Raw genomic sequence first — 13887 nt, forward strand, 5'->3', positions numbered from 1 at the left:
TTGAAGGGAAGGAAGTTGTTTAACAGATATCTACTCCACATTATCTTGGCAACTTTGTGAACACTGTACACTGATGAGGTAATAAACTGCACTCAAAACCAGGCCTTCACATTAATACATTTTGATGCTAAAACACCCACATTCCTTCCCATTAACATGCAAGTGCTTGGGTATTGCCCAAACCAGCTCCATGAAAAGTGTTGCTCCCTGTGGATTGTTTTACAATACATGTAACGAATCAGCTAGAATCAAAACTCTAAACGCATTCCAGTCAGATTAGAGAAACTGTGGGGTCGAGTTCCGGGGCAATGCCTGTAACCTTGACAACAGTATCCATTCAATAAACAGAACAATCAGCGCAAAACACAACCCCATGATCTCCTCTGCCTAAATAAATACTGATAGGGAGTCTAATAAATGCTTAGAAAGAGTGACATTAGAAAGTGAACATGTGTGTTGGTGAACTGTGATGGCATGCCCTCTGCATTGTAAGTATGATCTTCATGCTTATTTTTTTTGAAATGTGTCTTTATTTAACCTTTATTTAACTAGACAAGTCAGTTAAGAACAAATTCTTATTTTACAATGAGGCCTACCCCGGCCAAACCCTCCCCTAACCCGGACGACGCTGGGACAATTGTGCGCCGCCCTACGGGACTCCCGATCACGGAAATTGTGATTACAGCCAGGGTCTGTAGTGACGCCTCTAGCACTTAGAGGCAGTGCATTAGAACGCTGCGCCACTCGGGGACATGCACTTAACTATGCAATCACATTATGATTTTATACATTTTTTCACTTTTACTTTGTAAAAACATTAAAGTCACAAGGAAATTGAAAAAAAGTCAAACTTTATAAATAATCCGAAAGTAGCCTACCTGATGCTTCACCGATGAATGCACTCCCACTGTTCTAATACCGGGCTGGAACGGACCCACATTGCAGGAAGACATGCAACTGTGTCGTAAAATCAAGAGTATTTTGCGTCAAGACGTATGTGAAATCGTATAGTGTTTACACGTGCGTTTAGTGACTAGTGGATTCAAATTCCATACTGTAGTAGCGGCGTATATTCACGAGGGAATCTGATAATAAATGCAAGCGTATTCTAGGTACCAGCTTAGATATGTTATGTCATAACTAACGGAACATTATAAAACGGCAGCGGTCTGTTTTCTGCTAGGTTTAGCAATTAGCTAGCCTTAGCCTGCTATTAAGACAGTTGTGATGACGTGTGGTGTTAGCCACCAATATAGCTAACTCATAAAAAGTGTGGTATTTCTACGTTGCGATGCTGTACTTTATTGGGCTTGGGTTGGGAGATGCAAAGGACATCACCGTAAAGGGGTTAGAAATTGTAAAGCAATGCAGTCGTGTCTACTTGGAAGCCTACACGTCCATATTGACAGTTGGGAAAGATGCATTGGTAGGTTGAATATTATGTAGCACTATGGCATGCATGTGGTGAAGTTGTACATGTCTGTGCTACAACAATCCCTCCCGTTTCGAAGTCGGCAGTGATGCAGTCCAGACAGAGCATGTGATACAACTGCATCAGGGTACAATACCTCTTGAAGTGCGTGTTGTCTTTGCTTCTAGTTAAAGATATTATAGACTTTTCCATGACATTAAAGTTGCATTAGTTGAAATGACCAATGAGTGGCTGGAAATCGTAGACTGTGTGGCGTTGACACTTCCTACTCATGGTGTTTTCTTAAAATTGAGTCAAAGTCACATGTTCTCAAGTTTATAGACAGTGCACGTTCATTAAACAGAGCTCAAGCTGGCAGGATGGAGATCAAAGTTTTATCGTTGCCACCAGATAAAGTCCATCCACCGTTTTCAAAGCAAAAGGCAGTATGTGTCGTGAATAAGTGTGATCTATGACCTTAGGAGGAGTACTATGGACTGGAGCTGATACTGGCCGACAGAGACATGGTGGAACAGGAGGCTGATGAGATCCTGAAAGGGGCTGACGTCAGTGATGTGGCATTTCTTGTGGTGGGAGATCCATTTGGGTAATTGATTACTGTACTTGTTTTTCATGCTTGAAAAGTAATTCATTACGTTATGACTATTACTGGCAGGCTAGTTTCAAAAGATGTTGCCGTGAACAATACAAGTGCAGGCCCTGGCCATAGATGAACTTGCTAACCACTGCTCCAATAGGATTGAAGGACTTCTGGGAGGTCGTAAGGCGCCTAGGAATGTTACACGAGCCCCTCCGTCTCCCAGGCAGTAGGCGATACAAATCGGTAACACTTCACACAAAGTGTCGTTCATGACGCGTCATAACAATGTCATAAGCGGCATCGTAAAGTGTCCTAACACATGACACGTGACCTTTATTTTATGAATGCGTATGACAGCTGGAATGAGCTATATATTTATTTGCATTATGACAGGTGTGTGTGATTGATCAGACACGCTAAGGAGAGATCTCCATCTGTTAAGTTCAGGATTACCTCCACTGACGCACACACGTCATATCACTTCCCCTGTTTGCATTGCTCTGTATGTACAGTGTGATATAACGAGTGAGGTGTTATATCACACATACTGTACACGCACCTTAGTAATAAGTATGTCATGAAAATGAAAGTCCCAACACATTTTGAGGGAGTGTATACAACAACAATTACAAACAGGATTGAAAATAACGTCATTACAAACCGGTTGATAAAACGTCATTACAAACAGGTTGAAATAACGTCATTATAGACAGGTTGATAAAACGTCATTACAAACAGGTTGAAATAACGTCATTATAGACAGGTTGAAATAATTTCATTACAAACACGTTCGAAATAACGTCATTGTAGACAGGTTGTAATAATTTCATTACAAACAGGTTGATAAAACGTCATTACAAACAGGTTGAAATACCGTCATTATAGACAGGTTGAAATAATTTAATTACAAACAGGTTGAAATAACGTCATTACAGACAGGTTGATAAAACGTCATTACAAACCGGTTGAAATAACGTCATTACAAACAGGTTGAAATAACGTCATTACAAACAGGTTGAAATAACGTCATTACAGACAGGTTGAAATAACGTCATTACAGACAGGTTGAAATAACGTCATTACAAACAGGTTGAAATAACGTCATTACAAACAGGTTGAAATAACGTCATTACAAACAGGTTGAAATAACGTCATTACAAACAGGTTGAAATAACGTCATTACAGACAGGTTGATATCTGGTTGAAATGACAGCGTTGCATTCAGTTTTTCTCTGAGGGAGGCACACAAGTAGGAATGAGTAAATCAGTAAGACACAGCCCTATCTGATAAGGGAGTACCATTGTAAACAACGCTCATCAATACCACTCACTCACTCCTTCATTTCGCTATTTGAGTTGTAAACAAATGGATAGGCTACATTTTTTTTGACATTTACAAAACATGGTTTTATTAAATCAATAACTAAAGAGAACCCTGAACCTTCAGTGGAGAATGTTGCTTTGGTGATCACACTGTTTTTCTTCTTTGCCATTTGAAAGCCTGCTGGAAGTTGATGCTTGTCATCATTTGAACAACATCCCTTGCCGCAAAAATATTGAAAGTATCATAACCTTGGTATGCTTCAGTCCGCAATGACTATCATCTGCATTTTCCATTTGCTTCCCATACAAATGGAAACGGAACTAATTGCTACAAAAATACTATCTCACAAAATCATTTGGTATGACATCGATGTTCAACGGAGCACCACACGATTAAGAAAAGTGTTTTTGCAGCTATTTGCTCTCTGAGCCGGTGGGGAAACGTTCTGAGGAGGGAGTAGTTGGACCGAACTGCTGTGTGAACACTGCAACGTCTCTGGAAAGAGCCACTCATTCATTGTACTGCACTCCCATTTGCTAGCGCTACTAATAGTGCTTAACGGGCATGGGGGTGGCAGGTAGCCTAGTGGTTAGAGCGTTGGACTAGTAACCGAAAAGGTTCTAAGATCAAATCCCCAAGCTGACAAGGTAAAAATCTGTCATTCTGCCCCTGAACAAGGCAGTTAACCCACTGTTCCTAGGCCATCATTGAAAATAAAAACTTGTTTTTAACTGACTTGCCTAGTTAAATCAAGATTTATTTTTTTAAATGGTGAAGAATGTTTGGCTCTGCTCCTTTTCCATCCAAAACCACTGACCAGTAGGAGGGGAGGTTCAGTCAAATTCTCCACTCTCCATCACGGTCACGATTTGCTCCAAGAAATGTTGGGATTTAATAAAGTTAATGACATCTAAAACCAAGGATTCGGTTTGGGGCCAAGTGTGGCCTTTGAAATAAATAAATCAGGCAGTCGAATAATGAGTCTCACTGACCATAACCATCCTTAATGTAGCAAATTGCCAGTTGGTTTGGAATGGAAATGGAGCAGCAATGTGATATTTTTGGTCAAAGCTTGGACTTTGTTGTCAGGTTTCTAAAGGCAGAATCATGCCATGTTCTTAACACTTGATGTATCTTTTCCTTATAGCGCCACCACCCACAGTGACTTGGTCCTGAGAGCAGTGAATGCTGGGATACAATACAGGGTCATCCATAACGCCTCTATCATGAACGCAGTTGGATGCTGCGGCCTCCAGGTACGTCCACTTGAAGTCCTATTGGAAACTGAAACACACAGATTAGCAGAAACGTTGTCTACTTTGCTATTTAAAAAAAAGAGCTTATAACATCTGGTCTTCAATGCCCCATCATCTTAACCATTCTGTAGCAACGTCCTATGAAGGCAATCAAAGAGCATATAATTGCCATTGGGAAAGAAAATCCATGCAGAGTCTATGGACTGAAATGGCAGAGCAGCACCAATGTCTCTTAATACACAGCTCAGCCCAGGACATCCATAATGTGGCCTTGCATTGACCTGTCAGGGGGAGCATTGTGAGCATGGGGGCATCCAGCTGTCCCACCCTGCCTCTGATGTGGTGGTGGTGGGGGGGATTAGTGTTGCTAACGTCAGTGTTAGCGCATCAGGGTTGTCATTAGTGGGTAGTGACGCTCCTTTGGGCGTGCATCAGACGCACTAGTTGGAAGTGATCTGGCAACTCAAAGCCACTGCCAGTGAGCAATGACAGGAGAGAAGGAGGCTTTGCTCTTCTAATGAAGGACGTGCCCATCACAGGGATCAAGGTTGTGTGTGCTCCCTGCCTGTCAACCTAGTGTGCTTCACCATATCCCTCTGGGGAGGGGTGTTCTATTCTATACTATATGTGCCTGAATAATTTACCTTTCAATTGGTTGTGCATTTTAATTGTCTTCCCTATTACCCTACCAATTTCTTTTTAAATAAAATGACCAACTTGAGTTCAGATGACTGGGAATATGTGGGTGTTGAATTAGCATGGTTTGCCAAACATCAGCATATCAATTTGACATTGGTTTCAAATGAGATGTAAAAATAGATGGCTAGAATGAGGTATTACAATCACTCTCTAACTCAGAATTTTTAAATGGTAAGAAATGTTTTAGAAAATACATTCAGACCAGCCATATCAAGTGTTTTGTCTAGCTCAAGTCAACGGTGTATTGGTCTTGCACTGCAGTGCTCTTGTTAGTGTATTGGGGGAAGGGGGGAGTTAGGTAGGGTCCCAATGCATGTTTTGGGTCGCCGTGCTGTATCAAGCATGCCGTGGCTCAAGAGTGCCATGTGATTTTTCACACACTGAATAACAGGAAGCACCTAGTGCAATCCAGTCTGCTGCAGCAATCACGGCCTGCTCACGAGACATAATTTTGCTCTACACACACACATACACACAAATATCAATCGATAAGCTCACAGGAGCTGTCAGACAAGTGAACCAGAACCACAAACTCTTTATTTGAGAAACTGACCATTCACACCCAATGCTGCTGTCCTAAGATACTTTCAATGAACCCTGAGTAGAAGACAAGTCTTAAATCACAATGTGTACATTACCTTTGGACAGCTGTACAACTTTGGAGAGACGGTGTCCATTGTGTTCTGGACAGATACGTGGAGACCGGAAAGCTTCTACGATAAAATCAAGAAGAACAGGGACCTGGGGATGCACACACTATGTTTGCTTGGTGAGTCCTACAGTTTCATCTCTTTTAGTAACCAACCAAATCAGTACAAACATCCAGTGACGCGGTGTCCATATTAGGAGTCAAGTGACTGTCCTAATATGGGCCGTGAAAAAAATACAAAGTGGAAAATCTGTACAGAATAGTAGGGCTGAGACGATACCCGTATTGCAATATTTTTTTCCCCATGGCAAAAATTAAAACACAAAGCTGTATAAACTATTTGGTCATTTAAAAAACAGCTGTTTGTAAAATAGTGTGCTGTAGCTTGGAAAATACATAAATGTGACTCTGGATGACAACATAATGATGTTTGTTCCCAAGATTAGGGCCGTTTTCATCAAGAAGTTGAATCCGCATTGTTTCCTTTGCCACTATACTAACGAGTATCGCGATACTGGTATCATCCCTACAGAATAGCATACATACAGTATTCCCGTAACCATTATGGACCGCTCACGCTACGTAGTAACATTGGGTCTGGTCACACCCGAGCACATGGTGAGGAAACATGGGACGTCACATCCGTGCACACGTGTGTCTGAGTGATTCTCCGGGCAGTCCCTCAGAGCTCATATTCTTCCAGACCTACTTCCAGTCAAGGTGCTGGTCTTTCTTCCAGGTGGAGGAAAGGAGCGAGGATATAGTGTGTGTGTGTGTGCGCCAGCCAGTCAGTCAGTCAGTCAGTCAGTTCTACACACTTTCATCTCTGGGAGGCTGGGACCGAACAAAGCCCTCATTATGACTGTTTCTACTCCAAGACCTTTTCCCTCCTGTGTGTGTCATCCCCTGGGTGCATATTAAACAGTCCTCAATCACAGTCACAGTAGTAGACTGGGGAGTAGGTTTCTGTAATGGGAAGGCGGCTGTGACTGCAGAGGCAGATGGCCCGAACGCTCATAATTTATGTTTATTTGAGCAAGAGATTTTTGTTTGGGTGCAGAGGGTTGCCCCCCCCCTATGAACCTCACATGGGAGAGCCCTGTAATTCGAGGTAATGGATGCTGGTTGAGGCGGAGACGGTTTTGGGTCACACCCTTATTGTCTCTGTGGGCCAAGTTCCCTATGTGTCCCCAGGTGCGGCCCCAGCTGCAGAAGGGTGTGTGCGCTTGGGAGCTCACCGATATGAACCCCACCGATATGAACCCCCATTATTCAATAGTGGATCGGAAAGCCTGACATTAGCCAAGGCACCTCCACACCCGTGAAGCAAAGGGCACAATTCTAAAAGGATGAAGAACGAGCGCAGACAACAAAAGCAGACGCACGCACAACTCTGATTGGGTCATCTATCATGACTTCCCCGGACAACATGCACGCCATACATCTACATGAGGGAAACCTCATCACTGTAATGAAACTAGCAGGACCATTGTTCCTGTTTGATTAATACTGATTTATTTATTTTTTTAATTAAAAATGTTTGGGTAAGATTTTGATGGTCTTTGTGTAAGGATTATTGACTGTTCATATTATTCAACAAAATGATGTATGATTATTATTCTAGCGGAGCGTAAAATTTTCCTGAAAATGGAATGGCTTAAAGGTGACCATGGAATACTTAAAGGGATATTTAGTTCCTCAAGCTGGCCTTGGGTAATTTGTCAAGATGTGTTGTTCATGGCCAGTTTGAGGGGAAAAGGAATTGTCCACATCTGTGAAATGGTTCATTACCTCCACAGCCCTCCTTTTTTTGTCCTCAGATATCAAAGTCAAAGAGCAGTCCATGGAGAACCTGATGAGGTAAGTCTCTCCTTTCCCCCTCCTGCGCTGGACTGTCTGGGAGGGGGCCGTCTGATTTATATCTGGTCAGTGCTGTTTCTATCCAGCAGGACTCTGAAACGGAGCAGAGTTGAGGTTTATTGCAGACGTTCACTTAACATACATTTATACTGGCAGCTGGAGACGGGCCAGGCCAGTGAGGCAAAAAGAAAAAATACAGTGGTTTGTTTGACTTGGACACACAATCTGTTGTCAGTGTTGTCTCATTGGGCCAGGTTCAGGAAATACATTTAGTATGTTAATCTCCTGCATGTGTTTTCAGAAAAGATGATATACAACCAGTCCCAAACACGTTGCGTTTGTCTCACACTTGAGAATCAACAGACATGTCTGTTTTGGATGCCAGTTCATCTCATTCCACACTAATGCGTTACTGTATCATGTATTGGTTTGCAGGAAGGTTGTCAACTCCTCGTTCACTTTGCGGTGTCCTGCAATTATTTTCCCAACAGGAGCCTGCGTGGAAGTAGTTTTATATGTGAATCTATAAAAACTGAAATGGACTTCAGTAATCTGCCATGTAAGGGTTATGTACAGGGGAAAAGTATGGTTTTCATTTAAGACAGAAGAGAGTCTTAATTTCTCCAAGGTTTACTGGTGCATATATATTATTACTAGGAAATGGAATAAACACATGCCCTATGATTTTGGTCAATATTAAAATGTTTGCGCAGTGAGAGATTCATGCCATACAGTATTAGCAAAAGGGAAAAATCCCCCCCCCCCCCCCCCCCGGCCAAGGAATTTAGACACATTTGTGAAGGTTTTCTTTCCAGTAACATAGTTATCAAATAGATCTCTGGCTTGCTTTGTAAGCATTTTATGACCGTAGGAGATTTACACGAGACTCCGTTATTTTAGTTCTGATCTAGCACCAGAACAGCCACAGTGAAACATTGCCAGAATAAAACCTGCTTGATTTCAAAGTGCTGAAAGAGCTGAGAATAGCCCCATCTGAGCTACTCAGCACAGTACTGAATGCTTAGCATAATGGCATGTCCTTTTCTCCTTCCTTTTGAATGGCTCTACTGGTAACAAAGGGGCTTGCTTTGTCTACACCTGGTTATTAGATTCAGCTTTCATAATCTGAAGAAGTCACCTCCACAGCACTTATAGGTCTGGGCAGTATGAACCCATTGGCATTGCATTACTCCATAAGTAACGTCCTCGTTTCTTTTTCTTGTAAAGGGGCCGTAAGATTTATGAACCGCCCAGGTTTATGACCGTGAGCCAGGCGGCTGAGCAGCTCCTGGAGATAGTACAAAACAGGAGGGAGCGGGGAGATGACCTGGGTGAGTTGCTATCATGTTGAATTGAATGTGACAATGTGAAAGAATAAACACTAATTGCCTCGCTCTCCATCTAGCCATCAGCGAGGAGACCATATGTGTGGGTCTGGCCAGGGTGGGAGCAGAGGACCAGGTCATCCGCGCGGGGACACTCCGCCAACTGGCGTCATGTGACCTGGGCGGCCCGCTGCATTCCATGATCGTGACGGGTCACCTGCACCCGCTGGAGGTAGACATGTTGCGTTTGTCAGCTGCCACCCCCGACGCACTGCAGGACCTCCGAATGACTGACAGCTCAACGTACACCTCCTAATGCACACATACTGCCTCAAGAATGACTCTCAGGATCTCCAAACGACCTAGCACACACAAACACAGAACCATGTGTCATATAGGCCTGCTGACCGATACCAACACACCAGTAGGTCTGGATCGACATTAGGGTTATGTATTTAAACGTTCCATCCCGGGTATAATCCAGTATATCCCACCAGAACTGTCATTCTAAACCATATAAATAGCTCTGATCAGCATGAAAATTCAAGCCATACATTAAAGACATTGTATTTAACATTCAGCAAATAAGTTTGCATCATTTGAAAAGTTTTTGTTCTGACATGCACTGTGAACTATAGGACCTTATGTAGACAGGTGTGCCTTAATCATGTAGAAACAGGATGCACCGGAGCTCAATTGAGGGGTAGATTAAGAACAAGGCTGTAATGTGAAAGGGAAGGGGTTTGAATGCTTATTAATGGGCAATCCGTTACTTTGCTTCCCTAAAAAAAAAAAAAATCCCTCTTCCCCGTTTTAGCTAAAATCACAACGCTAGCTGGCTATGGCATCAAAATGTTATTACCATGATTGAAGAGGTAACGGAGGAACATAACTGAGTCAGATTATCTTGGTAAAAAAAAGCTGTCCTGTAATTATGTTTTGTATTCTTGGAAAATGAAGTGCAATCTTCTGGTATGCGCAGCACTACTGCCAAAACGTCAACCTGGACCCCTATCTGGGCCTGTGAAACCAGAATTAAGAGTTTTACATATTTCTTACAGACCAAAGCATATTTCACTGATTTATTAATACTGATGTGCTTAAATGACACTTAGAATTCATCATCTAGTTCCTGAGTTGGATAGACTTTTAAAAGGCGGCAGCAACTCCATTTCCTCCAGATAATGTAAGGGCTCGTATCGCTGAAGTTCACAGCTTCTGAAATGTAAAAAAGGTCATTTCCAATTGAGCCGAAATATGCAGCGTTTACTGTGAATGCAGTCTCTGCTTAAGCTGAATAGCTGTAGCTCTTCAGTGCTACAGATAGTCGAGCCCTACTTGATATGCAACAATTTAATGACATTGTCAAAAATAAAAATGTACAGATAAATCATGGATGACAGCGCAAACGGAGCAAAATACATTTAAAAATGTGCACCCTCTTCTCTCAAATATCCATGTAACGAATAAACATTGATGTGCAATCTGTGCCAAACCTTTTCTTCAAGTTCAACTATCAAAATTTCAACCTCTGCCAGTAATGAGAGAAAATAAATTATATGCAGTAAAATCATTTATTACATTTCAAAATAAGAATGGAACTGGCCAACTGCACACTTGGCCCATTACATTAAAGTAAGACCAATGAGGGCAATGAAATCATGGGTTTTAGGCTTACATCGGTTTTAACCATCCTCTTTGACAAGGTCGTACGCAGCTGTTCATGGTTCAAATAAAACCACTGTGTGCCGTCCAGGGAATTATGACAATATTCCCGTAGGAAAAATACCATGACAACCCTCAAAGGGATGCTGGATCAAGGATGGAACCAAGGGGTTGGAATAACAAGACTCATGTTGGTCATCTAATTCCTTTTGGGTCTGGAGGACATGATTCCAGTCCATGATTTGGTGAAAAAGGCACTTAAGAAACCCAGAATGACAGTTGAACGGCTCAAGTGTGCAACTAAATGGCCAAATGGAATATGCCCCTTGTTAATTGTGTGTGACTCATATGGACGTATAAAAATAGACCATCTATGGATCTTACATGGTTGCAGGGCTTAACACGAATGTCCATTGAAGTGTACTTTAACGCAGACAATAGTTACAAATGAATTAAAATCCCATCTTAAAATGGAGGGGGGGGGGGGGGGAGAAAACCAAAATAGGTCTCTGACATTAAGATAAACACTTCCTAAACAGTAGAATGGGTGGAAGTGGGTGTGTGCAAAGTTCTCGTTTTCCCCGCAGACGTCTCATCATAATTGGCGAGTTTTGGTTTCCCCCGTTTTCTTGTGTCCTCTCAAGAGTCAGTGTACTTGTCCTGTAGCTGCTTCCGTCTTGGTCCTTGGTTTTTGATGTGGACTTTAAAACCCAGAGAGATGCAGGGTTTAGGGGGGAAAGGGTGGGGAGGAAACCCCACAGCAGCACACAGAGGCTTTGGTCCCAGGGAGAGACGAGGAACGAGTCCTACATCGTCGCCACTTCTATCTGGACATACAGTTGCCGTATTCCAGCCTGTGGACAAGTACAATGTAGAAAACCAGTCACGATTTGCTTCAACACCTGTCACAACAGTGAAGATGGTTCCTTTAATGTCTGACATTTCTGTGGCCTGTCATTACCTAGTACAGGTGTAATGTAATTCTAATGATAATGTTAAGATGGTCTAGTGGTAATGGCAGAGCTCTTAATACTTGGCTGCTACATCTTTGTTTCTCAAACCTTCCACCTGGACTTGAATAGACCGATTGTCTGTCCATAAACCATTTAGGCTGCTGACCAGTTCGCGGTTATTTAAGTGATAATGCCCTCGAAGCCGGTGTTGAGGATGTGCCAATATATCATCCAAACACCGGCTTCAAGGGCATTATCACTTTTATACAACGGGTTACCAACATGTTTTCATTAACATTATTTTATTCATCCACAAGATATAGTCCCAACACATCTATGGTTGCTACCCAAGCCGGCTGGTCATTGGTTCGGTTGACCAAGTCGTTCAGTCTGTTCTTTATCTATGGATGTGACCCAGTCGTCTGTTCTAAATGTTCCATTGCCATACCGGCTGGCAACGTTCTTATCCCTTGCTTGCTAGCTAGGCAACTACGGCTAACTTCCAGTCACGTCAAAAGAATAACAATAGCTGTATTTGCATAAGCTGTTTTCTAGTGACATTTATTTGGATACATCCATAACAATGATCTAATGAGGCGTGATTTCACCTAGCATAGAAAATGTGCTCACTAGTCAGGACACAGTTGTTCAGAGGAGCTAGCCAACAACACAATCACTTCAAAAACTGAAGCTGTAAAGACTGCAAACTAGCTGCACGTCGTTTCATTTGACCTTTTTTCAATTGACATTTCTTTGTATATATCCATAAAAATGATGCCAGCTGATTCATGATTTTGACTGGCTGAGAAACGCTGTCTTCCCGTCCCGACTCCGAACCCTACATGTTACTATGGGACAGCTGGAGATCAAATATTGAAATAATGTTAAGGTTTATACAAAACTCTGCTGTTGAAAACTAAAATGTTAGTTTTCGAAATATGAGAATGTCTAGATGTTTTTTTATAGTGGAGATCAAGTTTATAACTTGCCTGGCTGGGCTGATGAGACAGTGGATTGCACGGTCAGATGGAACAGAGTAAATAGGCATCATCGATTTAGCCGGTGGTAACTTGTGGAATAGACAACTGGAATGCGCTTTTAACCAATCATTATTCAGGATTAGACCCACCCATTGCATAATAAGTAAATTACACATGTTCCAATGTTAGTGATTTTGTAGTTTCCCATCAGCTGCTGGATAATCAGTGTGTGTATTTGTAGGAGAACGACCGTCTGACATAACAAAAGGATGGGTTCCTCTCCTACCTGTGTGAAAATGTTGTGCGTTTGGCTTAGAATCCATTTGCTGTCAGCGTCAGGTGCAATTAGCAGCTTGACTGTGCCAATGTAGACATCTGTGCATAGGGTCCAGAAGTGAGGCTCCTGCAGATTGTACACACCCTGCAACTGCTGCACCTGCAAACACACAGTTCACACCTAGATTTATATGACCATTCCCCCTTGTTAAACATTTAACATGTTCAGCATTGACGTGAGGGTATGGTTGAGGCATGGTTGTGCAGCACTTACCCTCTGGTAGCATTCTGGCAGGGCATTGTCCAGAGAGGGCGGAGTTCGCTGCATCAGAATCCCAATGGACTCCCTCAGCAAAGGCACTACACTGTGGCACAGAGGGTAAGGGAGAAAAATAGCGTGACTTACTTCCCCAACGTTTTCCTGTCAACACTGGCAGACCCAGGGCCAAGGCATGCCACATCTGGCCAAAGTGATATTGTGCTTCTGGGGCACAAGTCACGCTGAACAATATGAACCCTGGACAATGACAGCTTGCTTGGTTAGGCATGTAGGTGGTAGCCTAGGTACCAGTCTTTGGCTAATCCACTCCCTGTACTCCATGTCATGTGCCAAAGAAAAATGTCCTTTCTGCCATCTTCAAATATGAACATTAATGAGCTCTAGGAAAGATGAGGATTTGTATCCTGATTCAATCACCCTCACAGCTATCCTCAAATCACAACAATTATGCAAATATTGGAACCGTATAAATAAAAACATTGGTTGTATGTAGGCTATTTAGATTATCATTATGGAGACACTTATTTCCAACCCGTTGTCCATAAAACATTAACGCAATAAAGAACTGATGTGGGTCAAGAAATAAAAAGGCAACAAAGCCCTGGAAA

General features: G+C 42.4%; 2 protein-coding genes across 6 annotated transcripts in view; one reads left to right on the plus strand and one right to left on the minus strand.

Annotated features, from left to right (window-relative positions):
• Positions 1–393: 393 nt before the first annotated feature.
• dph5 (diphthamide biosynthesis 5) lies at positions 394–9699 on the plus strand. 3 transcript variants are annotated; one of them, XM_029632159.2, is made up of 7 exons: positions 394–488; positions 1894–2018; positions 4484–4592; positions 5940–6060; positions 7740–7800; positions 9028–9131; positions 9206–9699. In XM_029632159.2, the coding sequence occupies exons 2-7, from the start codon at positions 1936–1938 to the stop codon at positions 9439–9441; spliced, it is 714 nt and encodes a 237-aa protein (XP_029488019.1). In that variant the 5' UTR covers positions 394–488; positions 1894–1935; the 3' UTR covers positions 9442–9699. The 3 variants fall into 3 exon arrangements, with proteins under 3 accessions (XP_029488019.1, XP_029488017.1, XP_029488018.1); XM_029632157.2 differs by lacking the exon at positions 394–488 and adding an exon at positions 974–1426; XM_029632158.2 differs by lacking the exon at positions 394–488 and adding an exon at positions 974–1426 and having other exon boundaries at positions 7761–7800.
• A 494-nt stretch (positions 9700–10193) lies between these two features.
• Positions 10194–13887, minus strand: part of LOC115108140 (zinc transporter 7-like) — a 28968-nt gene continuing 25274 nt past the window's right edge. For all 3 annotated transcript variants that reach the window (XM_029632153.2, XM_029632156.2, XM_029632155.2), the window contains exons 9-11: positions 13274–13364; positions 13010–13159; positions 10194–11644 (exon numbers count right to left, since the gene is read on the minus strand). In XM_029632153.2, coding sequence (XP_029488013.1) covers positions 11597–11644; positions 13010–13159; positions 13274–13364 — 289 coding nt within the window. In that variant the 3' untranslated portion in view covers positions 10194–11596. The remainder of the gene's footprint in view (positions 11645–13009; positions 13160–13273; positions 13365–13887) is intronic.

This window comes from Oncorhynchus nerka, linkage group LG24, assembly GCF_034236695.1.
Source record: "Oncorhynchus nerka isolate Pitt River linkage group LG24, Oner_Uvic_2.0, whole genome shotgun sequence".
Taxonomy (NCBI): domain Eukaryota; kingdom Metazoa; phylum Chordata; class Actinopteri; order Salmoniformes; family Salmonidae; genus Oncorhynchus; species Oncorhynchus nerka.